This window comes from Mesoplodon densirostris, chromosome 11, assembly GCF_025265405.1.
Source record: "Mesoplodon densirostris isolate mMesDen1 chromosome 11, mMesDen1 primary haplotype, whole genome shotgun sequence".
Lineage (NCBI taxonomy): Eukaryota > Metazoa > Chordata > Mammalia > Artiodactyla > Ziphiidae > Mesoplodon > Mesoplodon densirostris.
In genome coordinates this window covers 80,089,578-80,106,839 of record NC_082671.1, presented here as the reverse complement: position 1 = coordinate 80,106,839, position 17,262 = coordinate 80,089,578, and the positions used below count along the sequence as shown (strand labels likewise).

Sequence of the window (17,262 nt, the reverse complement as noted above, 5' to 3'; positions counted from 1 at the left end):
CAGATTTTTCAGGTGGGATCATCTGAAAAACACCACCACCATTCACTTTAAATATTTCCTCACATAGTGTTGTCAATTATACTTCAAAACAAACAAACATACAAACAAACTCATAGGAAAAGAGACCAGACTTGTGGTTCTCAGAGGCCAGGGGTGAGGAAGAGGGGGATTGGATGATGGTGGTCAAATAGCACAAACTTCCAGTTAGAATATAAATAAGTACTAGGGAGGTAATGTACAACATGGGTAATATAATTAACACTGCTGTATGTTATATATGAAAGTTGTTAAGAAAGTAAATCCTAAGAGTTCTCATTATAACAAAAAAAGTTCTCAAAAAAATTTGTATCTATATGAGATGATGGATGTTCACGAAACTTACTGTGGTGATCATTTCATGATGTCTGTAAGTCAAATCATTATGCTGTACACCTTAAACTTATACAGTGCTGTTTGTTAATTATATATCAGTAAAACTGGGGAAAAAAGAAAAAATAGTTTTTAATTTTTCAGAGCCCAAATTGAAAATACTTTAGAACAAAATCAGGTCAAATCTTTGGAATTCAAAGTGGCTGAACACCCAGAAGGGACACAATATAATACCTGCCAATTACATGCCTGCCCAGAGGGCTGAACTGAATTCCTTTTTATTAATTTGGACGTGTCTTCTCTTTCTCAGTGATACAGGAACAACACCTCCAGAGAGTGGTATTTTTGGATTTATGATAAACTGCTCTGCATTTCTTGGTAAGTACACAATAATTATTATAAATAAATTAAAAATTACCAATCTCACGTGAAGTAAAATGTTACAGTTTATGTATTTTTATTTATTGATCTTTTATTGATCTTTGATCTTTGTTATTGTTTTCTTTGTTTCTATTTCATTTATTTTTGCTCTGATCTTTATGATTTCTTTCCTTCTACTAACTTTGGGTTTTGTTTGTTCTTCTTTCTCTAGCTCCTTTAGGTGTAAGGTTAGATTGTTTATTTGAGATTTTTCTTGTTTCTTGAGGTAGGCTTGTATTTCTATAAACTTCCCTCTTAGGACTGCTTTTGCTGCATCCCATAGGTTTTGGATCATTGTGTTTTCATTGTAATTTGTCTCTAGGTATTTTTTGATTTCCTCTTTGATTTCTTCAGTGACCTCTTGGTTATTTAGTAACGTATTGTTTAGCCTCCATGTGTTTGTTTTTTTTTACATTTTTTCCCCTGTAGCTGATTTCTAATCTCATAGTGGTGTGGTCGGAAAAGATAATGATATGATTTCAATTTTCTTAAATTTACGCAGGCTTGATTTGTGACCCAAGATATGATCTGTCCTGGAGAATGTTCCTTGTGCACTTGAGAAGAAAGTGTAATCTACTGTTTTTGGATGGAATGTCCTATAAATATCAATTAAATCTATCTGGTCTATTTTGTCATTTAAAGCTTGTGTTTCCTTATTAATTTTCTGTCTGGATGATCTGTCCATTGGTGTAAGTGAGGTGTTAAAGTCCCCCACTATTATTTTGTTACTGTCGATTTCCTCTTTTAGAGCTGTTAGCAGTTGCCTTATGTATTGAGGTGCTCCTATGTGTTGGGTGCATATATATTTATAATTGTTATGTCTTCTTCTTGGATTGATCCCTTGATCATCCAAGGTAGTGTCCTTCCTTGTCTCTTTTAACATTCTTTATTTTGAAGTCTGTTTTATCTGATATGAGTATTGCTACTCCAGCTTCCTTTTGATTTCCATTTGCATGGAATATCTTTTTCCATCCCCTCACTTTCAGTCTGTATGTGTCCCTAGGTCTGAAGTGGGTCTCTTGTAGACAGCATATATATGGGTCATGTTTTCGTATCCATTCGGCAAGCCTGTGTCTTTTTGTTGGAGTATTTATTCCAGTCACATTTAAGGTAATTATTGATATGTATGTTCCTATTACCATTTTCTTAACTGTTATGGGTTTGTTTTTGTAGGTCCTTTTCTTCTCTTGTGTTTCCCACTTAGAGAAGTTCCTTTAGCATTTGTTGTAGAGCTGGTTTGGTGGTGCTGAATTCTCTTAGCTTTTGCTTGTCTGTAAAGCTTTTGATTTCTCCATCAAATCTGAATGAGATCCTTGCTGGGTAGAGCAATCTTGGCTGTAGATTCTTCCCTTTCATCACTTTAAGTATATCATGCCACTCCCTTCTGGCTTGTAGAGTTTCTGCTGAGAAATCAGCTGTTAACCTTATGGGAGTCCCCTTATATGTTATTTGCCGTTTTTCCCTTGTTGCTTTCAATAATTTTTCTTTGTCTTTAATTTGATTAAATTAATTAATTAAATTTAATTTAATTATTCAATTTGATTACTCGATGTGTTTCTCCTTGGGTTTATCCTGCCTGGGACTCTCTGTGCTTCCTGGACTTGGGTGGCTATTTCCTTTCCCATGTTAGGGAAGTTTTCAACTATAATCTCTTCAAATATTTTCTCGGGTCCTTTCTCTCTCTCTATTCTCCTTCTGGGACCCCTATAGTGCGAATGTTGTTTGCGTTTAATGTTTTCCCAGAGGTCCCTTAGGCTGTCTTCATTTCTTTTCAATCTTTTTTCTTTATTCTGTTCAGCAGCAGTGAATTCCACCCTTCTGCCTTCCAGGTCACTTATCTGTTCTTCTGCCTCAGTTATTCTGCTTGATTCCTTCTAGTGTATTTTTCATTTCAGTTATTGTATTGTTCATCTCTGTTTGTTTGTTCTTTAATTTTTCTAGGTCTTTGTTAAACATTTCTGGCATCTTCTCGATCCTTGCCTCCATTCTTTTTCCGAGGTCCTGGATCATCTTCACTATCATTTTTCTGAATTCTTTTTCTGGAAGGTTTCCTATCTCCACTTCATTCAGTTGTTTTTATGGGGTTTTGTCTTGTTCCTTCATCTGGTACATAGCCCTCTGCCTTTTCATCTTGTCTATCTTTCTGTGAATGTGATTTTGGTTCCACAGGCTGCATGATTGTAGTTCTTCTTGCTTCTGCTGTCTGCCCTCTTTTATTGTTATTTTTTAACAAACATTATTTTTTAGAACATTTTCTGATTCACAGAAAACTTGAGGAAAAGGTAGAGATTTCCCATATATACCCTGCTCCCTCACACCCCCCACAGCCTTCTCCATTATCAACATCCCCCCACCAGAGTAATATATTAGTTACAGCTGATGAACCTACATTGCCACATCATTATCACCCAAAGTCAATAGTTTACATTAGGGTTTATGCTTGGTATATGTGATTTTTTAAAAAGTATAACCTTTGCAACTACAGTTTTGCTCTACTTTGAGAAACTCAAGTGACTAGAAATCCAAAGTTATTTATGGCCTCATTATAGAACTATTCACTTTATCTGGTAATTTGCCACAGGAATTTGAAATGGATTTTAAATGTAATTTTTAATGTAATTTTAAATGTAATTTCTAAAATTGTGATTTATATCCAATGCATTTGCGTTAAGCCAAAGACACCTAAAGTTTAGAAGCTAATGTTTCTCAGAGTGTGTACAAGAAAATCCTATTGGGTGCTGGTTCCAAGGCCTGTTCCAGGGCCACACTGCAGATCTACTGGATCAGAACTTCTGGAAGTGGGGCCCAAGCATATGTGCTGTGAACCAGTGCTCTAAGGGACTTGGATACTCACAAAAGCTTTTGAACCACTGACAAAGGAAGGGAAAGGTGAAGCATGGAACAGTTTGTCTCCCACTCAGCTATGATTTTTCAGTTCCTCAAATGCACCTGAGATGCAGCTGAGAGGCTACAACCCTCTCTCATGAGCCAATTAATGTAATGACTAAAAAACTCAGTCTTCTATGGGTGATGAGGGTATATGGATGGAAGAGGTAGGGCTCTTTCCATAAACCCTTAACCCTGCAGAACAATCAGGTGTTTGCCAGGGACCCATCACATAACGAGCACTTTCTGGCCCTCTCTACTGATGCAGGGCGGGAAGGGGCAGAGGTGCTGGAAAGCCTACCTAGTGACTTAGCATCTTCAGAATTGGTTCATCCTCCTTGGTAGAGGGAGTTTCACCCCATCACTCATTTGTGGTCTTCTCCTCCCAAGGTTTTGGAGGTGAGCAAGGGGAAGTAGAAATAGGAGTCAGTCAATCCCAGTGCCCTTTTACACCATCCTTGCCCAGAGTCCAGATTTAGATTATTTTATCACTAGCAAGTGATAAATGTAGCTTTTTGCTTCTAGGCAAGGGAGAATCTGACATGAATATCTCTGTTTAAAATGTTAAAATGCTCTATGATAAATGATTAGCTTTTAGACTGGTTTTAAAAATTCAGCAAAAAATATTATGGCCACTATAACACCATTGAACACACAGAAATCTACTTTATCCTAACACATGCATGATATCCATCTCATGGACGTATAATAATTTATAATTCAGTCCCTTATTGTTAAACATTTAGGGTATTTTTCATTTTATAATATACAATGCTAAAGTGAATATCTTTTAAACATATCTCTGCATATCTATGTGACTTTTTCTGTAAGCTAAATTTGCTGAGTTAAATTTGCTCTCACACCATTCACAAAAGCCAATGGCAATTAAAGAAGTAAACATGAAGAACAAAACCATAAGAGGAGGGACTTCCTCTTATGGTGGTGCAGTGGATAAGAATCCTCCTGCCAATGCAGGGGACATGGGTTCGAGCCCTGGTCCGGGAAGATCCCACATGCCATGGAGCAACTAAGCCCGTGTGCCACAACTACTGAGCCCACGCTCCACACCAACTGAAGCCCACACGCCTAGAGCCCGTGCTCTGCAACAAGAGAAGCCACCGCAAAGAGAAGCCCAACTGCAAAGAAGAGTAGCCCCACTCGCTGCAACTAGAGAAAGCCCACGCACAGCAATGAAGACCCAACATAGCCAAAAATAAATAAAATTAAATCTTAAAAAAAAAGAGGATTTGGATCTAAGTATAGGAAAATATTTTTAAAACCTTAGGATGGAAAAGCTTATCTAAACTTACACACACAAAACCCCGAAGCTAAATAGAAGAACTGACAGATTTGGGTAGATAAAAATTGAAACTTCTAAGTGATGAAAGATTCATGAAGTTAAAGACAAACAACAGACCAGAAGAAAATTTGTAATATTTATAGCAGACAATAGACTAATGTACATAATGTATAAAGAGCAACTACAAATTAAAAATGAACAAACTCAAAAATAAAAAAAATGATAAACATGCAATTTTCAGAAGAAATGCAAATGAGTAGTGACACTGAAAGTTGCTCAATCTCACTGACTATCAGAGAAATGCAAATTAAACAAACAGGTTGCCATTTTTCATTTGTTAGATTGGCAATAATTAAAAGGACAGGGCATACAGAATTGCTTTCAAACTCTGCTGTGGGAGTATAAATTGCCTCAGTCTTGGAGCAGTTTGGAGCTACTTTTTGGCATTTTAATTGAGCATAGTTTTTTGACCCAGTAATACTACTTCTAGGAATTCATCTTTCAGAAACACGGAAAGTGCGCCAAAGCCTTCTATATAAGGATGTTCACTGAGCATTGTTTGTAATAGGGAAAACATATAATGTAGAAATCTATCATTAGGAGAAAGATGAAATAAATATGGCATCTCACTGTATACCATGATGAGGTAGACCTATGTGTACTGACATTGGCAAGATCTTCACGGAACATCTTTATTTTTAAAATTTATTTAGTTATTTATTTTAAATCTATTTATTTATTTATTTATGGCTGCATTGGGTCTTTGTTGCTGTGTGCAGGCTTTCTCTAGTTGTGGCGAGCAGGGGCTACTCTTTGTTGCGGTGCGTGGGCTTCTCATTGCTGTGGCTTCTTTTGTTATGGAGCACAGGCTCTAGGCACACGGGCTTCAGTAGTTGCAGCACTTGGGCTCAGTAGTTGTGGCTCGTGTACTCTAGAGCGCAGGCTCAGTAATTGTGGTGCACGGGCTTAGTTGCTCCGCGGCATGTGGGATCTTCCCAGACCAGGGCTCGAACCCATGTCCCCTGCATTGGTAGGCGGATTCTTAACCACTGTGCCACCAGGGAAGTCCCAACCATGGAACATTTTTAAATAAATAAAAAAGCAAGTCCCAGAACAATACGTGCACAATAGCATTTATATGAAAAGGATAACAGCCAAGACAGTGTGTGTGTGTGTGTGTGTGTGTGTGTGTGTGTGTATGTGTATGCATCACATGGCAGGGGAGAGTAAGATGGGGTGAGGAAGGGCAGGTGTGAGCGAGTGGGGAGACTATTGCAATCAGGAGACTGAAAATACAAATTATTTTAAAAGCCATAAAAACTGTTCATGTGTTTTTCCTTCTAAAAAGTCAAAAAATAAAAATTCATCAGTTCCTTTCTTTTTCAGGTGCAGCCACGATGTACACAAGATATAAAATAGTAGAGAAGCAAAACCAAACCAGCTATTTCAGCACTCCTGTTTTTAACTTGGTGTCGTTAGTTCTAGGATTGGTGGGATGCATTGGAATGGGCATTGTAGCCAATTTCCAGGTATGAACTGAAATGTTTTTGGTTATTGGGGGTGATGGAGTATATGTATCTGGAGGAGAGAAGCAAGAGCACCAGAGGCACGCTTGTGCTAGCGTAGCTCTCAAATAGTTGATGAGTGTATGAATATTGGAATAGTTTGCTTCTTAGAAACAAATCTTTGTCATCTGAAAGTCAGCCCAGCCTAGTACTTGGGAGAGATGGAGTGCATGTTTGAGAGAGAGCATGCTTCAGACCATGCTGTGGGCTCTGAATTGTTCTGTGTTCTTGTTGATGTGGTTTAATGTGCTGGGAGAGCTACTTCAGTCATTGTAATGATTTCATTAACATCGTGAAAACGTTTCTGTGTATGAGTGTGTGTATGTTTACTGATTCTACTGTTTGGGCCTCTGGTGTTCAATTCAAAGAGAGGCATCTGGTCTCTTCCTTTCACAGATGAGGATCTAGGGACATGGAGGTGAAATAATTTGGTCAGGGTTACTCAGCTAATCAGTTGCAGGGCCAAAATATGGCCTTACTGGAGCAAATTAACTTATATAACAACTACTGCAGAGTCCACTTGACATATTCTTACTGTGTCAAGTGTTGGTAAAAATCCTACATGTTTTATTCTAATTTTTGGATTCCTTTCATTCCGAGGTCTCTTTCAGGAAGGCATGGTATTTGTCTATGTAGGCAATATTTTACAAGTATGTGTTGTATTTCAAATGAGTACTAATTATGAGCACTCGCCTCACAGGGTTATTGCTGGGATTCAATGAGATAATGTACAGTGCCCAGCAGTCTGTACTTAGCCGTCTTCATGGTCATCGGTTCATCACTATAGGCCAACACCCTGGAGGGCCTGCTCTGTCATCACCATTGTCCCTTTGTGACCGCAGAAAGGAAGTTACTCCTGGAGGACTTTTGGCTCTGCCTGGGGGTACTCCTTTAACTTTTTTCCCACCAGAAGTGGGTTGATCTTCTGTGGTGCTTACTTTATAAAAAGGTGTCAGCCTTCAATGCTAGCTGGCTGTTCAAGTCCACATCTGCACACTGAAGCCGCACCAGAGGGGAACTGCCTCCTGGTGTGTACCTGGGAGGCTGATAACCTCAGGCCTCCACCTGTACCGTCTGCTGTCCACCTGTTCTCTAGTGTCTGCTCCTGCATGAGTCAGACCATTGTCAGAGGGCCCTCTCCCTCACCTGCACCACGTGGGCCTCAGAGAATCACCTTTTCTGCCCTGCACATGCAGGAAGCCATCTGTCGTTGGTGGGGGACAGTATAATAATGTGCTCTGGGAAACTCAGTGCTGTGTTGTGAGGGGTGAGGCACCCTTCCTTGTATGACATAGAACCTTCAGGACAACCTAGGGCAGGGATATTCTCCCAGGTCTGGTGGTCAACAAGTTTTCGTTTTGGGATGTTACAAATCCACAACTAACAGTGTTTCCTTGTTAACACTGGTGAAAGGTGAGAGCCAAATTTGTAGACTCCCTGAAGCAAGCCTATAGGGCTTCCAGGAGGGTATCTTGTGAACTCAGTTTGCTTCTGGCTTCAGTTGACTTTCCTACTCTTATTGTCTCTGTATTAGGAAATAAACACCACTAGTTGCCTATGATATTTGTCACATGGTAGAGACTCTTGATGACATTTCCTTACGTTTTATGATTGTGTGCATTTTGGGTTCCATAACAACATTTATTGAAGTTTTCTTTTTTTCTTTTTTCTTTTTCTTATTTGGCCGGGCTGCACGGCTTGTGGGATCTTAGTTCCCCGACCAGGGATTGAACCCGGGCCCCGGCAGAGAGAGCACGGAGTCCTAACCACTGGACTGCCTGGGAATTCTTATTGAAGTTTTCTAGGTGACAGACATTTATGAAAACATTTCATGCTTTAACTCGTATAATTCTAATAATGACCTTAGAAGATAGGTAGTATTATTTTCCTCATTTATCAATGGAGAAATGGAGACCCAGAGAGGTTAAATACTCTCCCCAAATCCCATGAGTCATGAGAGGCAGAAGTCACCTTTGATTGAAGCAGTCTGCCCAGAACCTGTGGGGAAGAGTTAACCTCAAGGCCAGAATGAGAAAATCTCCGTGAGAAAAAAAGCATGTACACAATTCACAGTTCTAGGGCTTCCCAGGTGGCGCAGTGGTTAAGAATCCGCCTGCCAATGCAGGGGACACAGGTTCTAGCCTTGGTCCGGGAAGATCCCACATGTCGCGGAGCAACTAAGCCCGCGTGCCGCCTCTACTGAAGCCCACGTGCCTAGAGCCCACGCTCTGCAACAAAGAGAAGCCACCGCAATGAGAAGCCCGCTCACCATAACAAAGAGTAGCTCCCGCTCGCCGCAACTAGAGAAAAACCTGCGCTCAGCAATGAAGACCCAGTGCAGCCAAAAATAAAATAAATAAACTTAAAAAAAAAGAATGCTAAAAATTTTTTTTCATAAAATTAGGGAAAAAAAATTCACAGTTCACAGTTCTAACATCAGAAAGCACGATGGAAAAATTATTTTCAAAGGGAAGGTGGCAACCTGGAAGGATATAAGTTGTCTAGTGGAGTGTGGGTATGAATTGTCCTGTGGGGGGGATAGTATGCAGTGTACGATATCCCATCACATTATTCTCGGAATGACTCAACATCACAAGTGATACTGCCATCCGTGTTTAAACCATAAAGGGCAGACTTCAGGAAGAAGGCTTAGGTGGTTAGATAATTACACTTTTGGTTCCTTTTAAGGTTTCTGTGAAGTGATTACATCTTCACAAAGACCAGAAATAGAACTTCTAACTTTCCTGAGGGCAAAGGATTTGCCTTGTCATTGTTCCCATAAATATATCTTTACAACTTCCTTTTTTGATATCCTGTAATTCATTTTCGGCGTGCCATAAGCAAACCAACGTGAGCGGTTGCCTCAAGAAGAATTAGAGATGTGAGGGCAGGAGAGAGCACTGACTGGTGGTTCTTCTTGAGCAGGAGGAAACTGCACCTACCAGACGTTCATAGCTAGCCCTCTTTCCCGCACTGGTGGATAAGATGGCTACTTTTTGGTGTCTCCTCACCGAGCAATCTCCGTCAGTGCTTTCCTGTGCCTCAAGAAGTCTCCTTTTTGGAAAAGTCAAGTTTCCTGAGGTTGAATCCTCTCAATAGTCTAGTTTTCTCTACTTTGATTCTCTTTTAAATTAACAAGAGTTTCAAAAAAAGCTACCAGGTTTTCATCTTAACCTCTATCCAAAATTCATGTCTGATCTGAGCCGTTTCCCTTCTAAAAGACATCTTTGATGAGACAATATGTGTTCCACAGTGAAAAGGGCACACTGGACATACACCTCCTGCTAATTCAAGGGCCTTTTGATCTGATTTCATCAGGGCTCATGTGGGTGTCCTGAAGCTTGCAGATTAAGATCTGATGTATTGAATTGGCCAGGGTTGAGGAAGCAAGTTTCCTGACAGTGCTCGTGGGGGGTGGAAACAAAGTATGTAAATTCAGGATTTGATTTACTTATTAGCATAGAGAGAAAATGGAGAGTGGAAAGTACCAGGACTATCAGGTTATTCTTAAAACAACCCCAGCTCATTAGCATTAGATGCCTTGCCTTTTGTTTATTTTCCCTTGCTCAAGTGTGCTGTGCCTAACATTCAAGGGGTGAAAAGGATTTGTTTTTCTTAATTCTTTTATAATTTTTTTGGTTTAATATGGGTTTTTTCCCCCCAGTTTTATTGAGAGATTATTACTGAACCAGGCCCGTTTGCCCAACTCGCAGCAAGCCAAACGTTTGCTATGGAACAAGCAAGTTCCTGGCATTTACTCCAGTGCCGGGAAGGCTTTTCTCTTGGTCATCTTCTGCAAGCAGCTGTATTTTCCAAAGATGGGGTGTGTGCCTCTGTGATGCCTGGTGGCTTTGAGGAGCCCAAAGCAAGTGAGTGAGTGTTCGGCTCTTGATGTGCACAGACTCACGCTGAGTAACAGCATATGTGTGACCTTCTCTCTAGGAGTTAGCTGTCCCCGTGGTACACGATGGTGGTGCCCTTTTGGCGTTTGTCTGCGGTGTTGTGTACACGCTCCTGCAATCCATCATCTCTTACAAATCGTGTCCCCAGTGGAACAGCCTTTCCACATGCCGCATACGGATGGCCATCTCTGCCGTTTCCTCTGCAGCCGTCATCCCCTGTATCCTTTTTTACATTTGTCCTTTAGTGTCCTTGCAAGCTTGACATCCTCGCCGCCCCACTCCCCTCCAAAAAAAATGGAGAAAGCAAAGGTTAACAGCCAAGTGTCAACAGGCTTCAGAAGAATGATTGGGAGAAAAGGGTAAATCATAAGGAAAATATCTCAACGTTGTCTGGTTAAATCAAAAGAATCTTTGGGGAAAAGAATGGTGTGAAAGGAAAATGAAAAAAAGTGTCAGAACACATCAGTCTCTATTTACATTCTTTCCACGTGGTCGGTTTCATGAGCCATGTGAAAATATTTATTTTTCTTTGTAGTGCTTGGCTAAAGACATCAAATATTGATATTGTACTTAAAGTAATAGCCCTGTGAATTCCCAAGAGGCCGGACTTTTCCTTCTCCCCACACATAGGTGGTTAGATGGTTTGATCTATTCGTCCATATTAAGAGGTTTTAAAAAGCTCTGTACTATTTATTTCTAAGTCATTTAAATACATTTAGCCTTTTCTTTTTATCACTGATTTCATTTTCAAAATGAAATTTTATTGTTTCTAATTCAACAATGTGAAAAGAAAATATAAATTTATCATACTTGTATATTCTGATTTAGAAGAAATGAAAAACAATGCTTCCTTCCTTTTTCCTTTTTTTTTCCCCAAGAGGTATTTAACAAAGAAAAAAAAAAAAGCTGTGGTCTTTCAAGGGTGGAAAATTCCCCATCTTTCAAAATACCATCTGCAGTCATAGCAAATGCTAAAGAGTCATTAAAAATTGGTGATTATTGTCAGACTGTAGGAAAATTGAACTATTTTATTAGCGGTGGTCTTGTTCATCCAAGTTGGGTTGTGGTACAAAGTGGGCAAGCTTGAGTAAAAAGATATTTTGTCATCATGTACTTCTAAGTATTAAGCCTTGCATTTTTCTTTTAAAATTGGAGCTATAGGGACTTCCCTGGTGGCGCAGTGGTGAAGGATCCGCCTGCCAATGCAGGGGACATGGGTTCAAGCCCTGGTCCGGGAAGATCCCACATGCTGTGGAGCAACTAAGCCCGTGCGCCACAACTACTGAGCCTGTGTGCCACAACTACTGAAGCCCATGTGCCTAGAGCCCATGCTCCACCACAAGAGAAGCCACCGCAATGAGAAGCCCGCGTGCTGCAATAAAGAATAGCTCCCGGGGCCTCCCTGGTGGCGCAGTGGTTGAGAGTCCGCCTGCCGATGCAGGGGATACGGGTTCGTGCCCCGGTCTGGGAGGATCCCATATGCCGCGGAGCGGCTGGGCCCGTGAGCCGTGGCCGCTGGGCCTGCGCATCCGGAGCCTGTGCTCCGCAACGGGAGAGGCCACAACAGTGAGAGGCCCGCATACCGCAAAAAAAAAAGAAAAAAAAAAAAAAAAAAAAAAAAAAGAATAGCTCCCGCTCGCTGCAACTAGACAAAGCCTGCGCGCAGCAAAGAAGACCCAACGCAACCAAAAATAAATAAATAAATAAAATTTCTTTTAAAAAAAATTGGAGCTATACAAAATGTGAAGTCTAAGGATGGTTTTGGGTTTTGTTTTTGTCATTTAGGGAAGAAAAATTTTAATTACAAAATTTCTAAGCACAGAGGAACCAAATTCTAGTATTGAGAAATTTAACAACAAACTATACACCCTGGTTCCTAAGATAGTTCCTTCTCTGTTTCCTTGTTCTATTTATGGATTGAAGACATTCATGCTTTCTCTTGAGACGGATCTCCTCAAACCTTTTAGCTTGTTTTAATTGTAAGATTTATAGAACCACTTGTAAAGTTAAAAATAAAGTTTTTTGGTATAGGAAAACTTTCCTTGCTTCCAACTTTGGAGACAGATCTCTAGGTACTAAAATGAGAGAGGTTTAGCAGAATTACTTTTTCAAGCCAGAGTTTCACATACTAATAGTTCCCATTTCTAGGAAGTTCGTATGAGCCATGCTGACGGGTAGGATCCCTGAACAGAAACAGGTTATATGTTTTTATCCAATTAATTTGAACAAATTCATCCATAGGAAAAAGTCTTTTGTCTTAAACATTACCATGGATTTATATTTCCTTAGAAAGATTTTAAAGTATCTTTAAAATGTCCTTGTTTCTCTTTCCTGTATTAGTTCCGTGAAACCTCATTTGACTCCTGAAGAAACTGAGGCCTGGAATCATGCTTCTGAGCCCTTCCTACTAAACTATCCATTTTGCATTCAGCTTCTGCAGCTTTCAAAAGGCTTCACAAAATCACTAACAATGCAAAGGCCGTTCCTTTGCGTGAGACGCAGTCTGAGGCTGCCTATTTCTCTGACCTCCGTTTTACACTTTCTCCCCTGACTGTGGCTGTTTCCTGTTCTCTGCTTTTGCCCATGCTCTTCTTCTTGCCTAGATAACCTTCTCCACTTTGTCTTTCTAGAACTGAACTGTCTGTCCAACACAGTAGCCACTGGCCACACGAGGCTGTTGAGGATTTAAACGTGGGTAGTCTGTATAGAGAAGGGCTGTAAGTGTAAAACACTGGATTTCAAAGACTTAATGAGAAAAAAAATGTAAAATATCCCATTAATAATTCTTTATATTATTACATGTTGAAATGACAACATGTTTGATATATTGGGTTAAATAAGATACGTTAAGGTTAATTTCATTAGGCTCTTTTTCGTTTCTGTCAATGCGGCGACTATAGTAGAAAATATTGTTACACATATGCCTGAATTTCTGTGGGATGATGCTGTCCTAGAGAGCTCCTCAAACCTCACAGCTTAGATTAAACTCAACTCAGTGAAGCTTCCCTGACACCTCAAACCCCATTTCACTCCGAATTAATAATCTTCCCTCCGAGTCATGACTGCACCCTGTTCTTTTCTAACGTGGCACATTCCCTGGGTCCGACAAGGCTGTAATGTTTCTGGGAGCTGAGACCAGGTCTGTTTTGCCGGAGTTTTGTCCATCTCTCCCCCACCCCCCCGCCCTCCTCCCCAGCATAGAAGGGACCTGATGGGACTAAAGATGAGATAAAGAATTAAATGAAAGAATTAAGAGGCTTTTAAAACTGTTAGAAACAGACATACGGTCATGACATGATTAGAGAACCTTTAATGTTCTCTACTTCTTTTTATTTTTTGGCCAGCAGCATGCAGGATCTTAGTTCCCCGACCAGGGATCGAACCCGCGCCCCCTGCACTGGAAGCGTGGAGTCTTAACCACTGGACTGCCAGGGAAGTCCCATTCTCTACTTCTTTTACTTTGAGAAACTGAGAAGTGTTAAGCATTGCAAAATATGGGAGGTGGCGGAGGGCAGGGAGAGAAGGTGCTGACTCCAAATTCAGAGGAGGTGCTAAAATTGGCATTGATTGATGCAACACTTGGAATTCTTAACATTTTGCAAAAGCTTTTAAAGAGCATCCCATTTCTCTCTAGCGTTCTCTTTGGCCTTCTAAGTTCAATCAAAATGGTTGTCACCACCTTTGTGCAGACAGTCTTGTCCACGTTGGGCAGTAGCCTCAGTCCCTGGCCTTATTAGGCTGGCCTCTCAGGATTTGTCCTTCGTCCCCAAGGTCAGATGTAGGATGTATCTCTCTGATTTGTAAACCCTTAGGGCCAGGGAGGAAGGACTCTGCTTACACCCAGTTACTCAATGGAAAAATCTGGTTTTTTTAAAATTTTTATAAAGAAAATACATTAAATTTCTGTAGCTTGTTTTTGTATATGAGCCTTGGTACTTTGTGATGCTTTGATACTTTGAAATGTTAATTTTTTCCTTGAAGCTGTTGCCTTGAACATAGTATTTTAGGAAAAAGTTTTTTTTTTTTTTTTTTTTTGCGGTACGCGGGCCTCTCACTGTTGTGGTCTCTCCCGTTGCAGAGCACAGGCTCTGGACGCGCAGGCTCAGCGGCCATGGCTCACGGGCCCAGCCGCTCCGCGACATGTGGGATCTTCCCAGACCGGGGCACGAACCCACGTCCCCTGCATCGGCAGGCAGACTCTCAACCACTGCGCCACCAGGAAAGCCCAGGAAAAAGAATTTTAATCAATATTATTATTTAGGGACAATAGTATTTTAGGGGAAACTACTGCAAAAGTACCCATATTAGACTGCTGTGTCATTTTGACCAAATTTAGACAACAGGGTCAAGCAAAATGTAGCCACAGATTAAAAGTCGTCTATACATAACTGACAAAGTATTGCTAAAGAATGACTACTTCCGTGTTGTATTTTAACTCCTGCCATGATCGAACTTAAGGTTTGAGATGATAAGAAGCTGATATAACTTGTTTGATAGCAGAAATGTTGGTACTAACATGTGAACATTGTGTAATGGTTATATTATTAGAAGAATAACCTAGTCTTACAATAAAGGACCTATTTTCTTCTGTAGTTTCCTTAACAATTTTGTTTTTTAGTGATTGCCTGTGCTTCATTAATTTCTATAACCAAGCTGGAGTGGAATCCAAAAGAAAAGGTAAACTATAAGCTGTTTTCAATATAATTGTCAAACCTGGTTCCTTGAATTATTTTCAAAATTATTTTTAAAAATTTGAATTTTTAATTCTCTATTAAACCCTTCAACCATCGAGGCTTAGTAAAAGAGGTGAGATTTAAGGGTAGGGAAACAATGTGAATGAAGGTGTATGGAGGTCAGAGGAAGCACCACATGTTAAGCAGAGGTGATGAAAACAGAGTAGAAGATAGTTTGTATCAGCATAGGGTGAGAAATAAATGTGGTCGGGGATAAGTTTGTGGGGGAATAGTTTGTGCAAGGCTTTAAGAGGTGGGCAGAGAGGCTCATGCTTGATGTAGGTGAACGGAATAAGCCTTTGAAGGCTTTTGAACAGGAAAGTAAATTAAAAGAATATTATTGGAAGAAAATTAGAAGAGACACCTGGGATGTATTGAAGAGGAGAGAGACCGGAGTTAGGATGGCAGGGAGAAGGCAGTTCCACTAGTTTAGATTTTAAATCAAGATTCCCCTAGACTGGAAGAAATAGCATAAGAATGAAAGGACGTGAAGAAGTGAAGATGACTTCCAAGTTTTTGTCTTGGGTGAACCAAAGAACCTGTTCTCATGAACCGATAAGATTGGGTCCCTTGGGACTTCTCTGGTGGTCCAGTGGCTAAGACTCAGCGCTCCCAATGCAGGGGGCCCAGATTTGATCCCTGGCACGGAACTAGATCCCACATGCTGCAACTAAGAGTTTGCATGCCACAACTAAAGATCCATGTGCCACAACTAAAAGATCCTGCGTGCTGCAACTAAGACCCGGAGCAGCCAAATAAATAAATATTTTTAAAAAAGAAGAAGAAAAGATTGGGTCCTTAACAGGAATAAATGATTTCATGGGGAGAAATGGATGGGTTTGGTTTCAGAATCGTTCAATCTGAAGCTATAGTGAAATGCCGAGGAGAAATGTCCAGTTAGACATGGGGGACTAGACCTGGGGTAGGATCAAGAGCCATCAGAGCATAGGGTAGAGTGACGGGTAGTTTCCAGACCAAACATCAGAACACAAGGAATCAGATGCTTCAAATTAAGATCAACTCATTAGTTAACTCGTTAGTTACCTACAGAGAGGAGGGAGTTAGTGAGGAGCAGCAGTTTTTCCCAAGGGGCAGGTGGAGTTACTGATGTTTTTCAAAGAGCAGTTTCAGGGGCTTCCCTGGTGGTGCAGTGGTTAAGGATCCGCCTGCCAATGCAGGAGACACGGGTTCGAGCCCTAGTCCAGGAAGATCCCACATGCTGCGGAGCAACTAAGCCCGTGAGCCACAACTACTGAGCCCGCTATGCTACAACTACTGAAGCCCGCGCAGCTAGAGCTCGTGCTCTGCAACAAGAGAAGCCACCACAATGAGAAGCCCGCGCCCCACAATGAAGAGTAGCCCCCGCTCACTGCAACTAGAGAAAGCCCACATGTAGCAACGAAGACCCAATGCAGCCAAAAAAAAAAAAAAAAAAAAAATCCCAATCCCTTTGTTTAAAAAAAAAAAAAAGCAGTTTCAGGGGCTTCCCTGGTGGTCCATTGGTTGACTCCGTGCTTCCACTGCAGGGGGCATGGGTTCGATCCCTGGTTGGGGTAATGGCAGGGTCAGAGGAAGAATATTCCACCAGAGGGGATTCTGGCAGGTGATGGAAGCCTGCAAGAAGCAAGTGAGAGACTGAAGACGGTGAGGACGAGCCAGGCAGAAGTTAGAAAAAAAGTGCTTCCTGATAAGGAGAGCTCACAGAAGAGTAGCCCTAGGTGTATTTTACTTCTTAACCACTGGGGGGAGGCCTTCCACCACAAATCAAAACAAAGCAGCTGGGAAGGATTCATCAAAGCATATTCCCCAGTTGAAAAACCTTTTTTCATTTCATTTTCTATCTTAAAAATGTGAAAAGTACCTGGTTTTCTATTCACTCCCCTTCTGTTCCCCAATATCCACGAATGCAAAGAAAACTCTTTACATCAGTTCACGGAACAGAATAATCATTTAGGTCCTGCCCCAAACTGTGGAGTGCTTCAGAGGTTTCACAGCACATTCCTGTGCATTGACTTAACGTGGTAGGGAGGATAAGAATTATGATGTCATTGTCCCATTTTACGTAGCAAGGAGATGAGAGCTTTGCC

The 17,262-nt window shown here is 40.8% G+C and overlaps 1 protein-coding gene across 2 annotated transcripts in view; it reads left to right on the top strand.

The window, feature by feature from the left end:
* DRAM1 (DNA damage regulated autophagy modulator 1) overlaps positions 1–17,262 on the top strand; it is a 45,282-nt gene that overhangs the window by 23,521 nt on the left and 4,499 nt on the right. For both annotated transcript variants that reach the window (XM_060112493.1, XM_060112494.1), the window contains exons 2-5: positions 680–747; positions 6,362–6,504; positions 10,483–10,660; positions 15,061–15,119. In XM_060112493.1, coding sequence (XP_059968476.1) covers positions 680–747; positions 6,362–6,504; positions 10,483–10,660; positions 15,061–15,119 — 448 coding nt within the window. The remainder of the gene's footprint in view (positions 1–679; positions 748–6,361; positions 6,505–10,482; positions 10,661–15,060; positions 15,120–17,262) is intronic.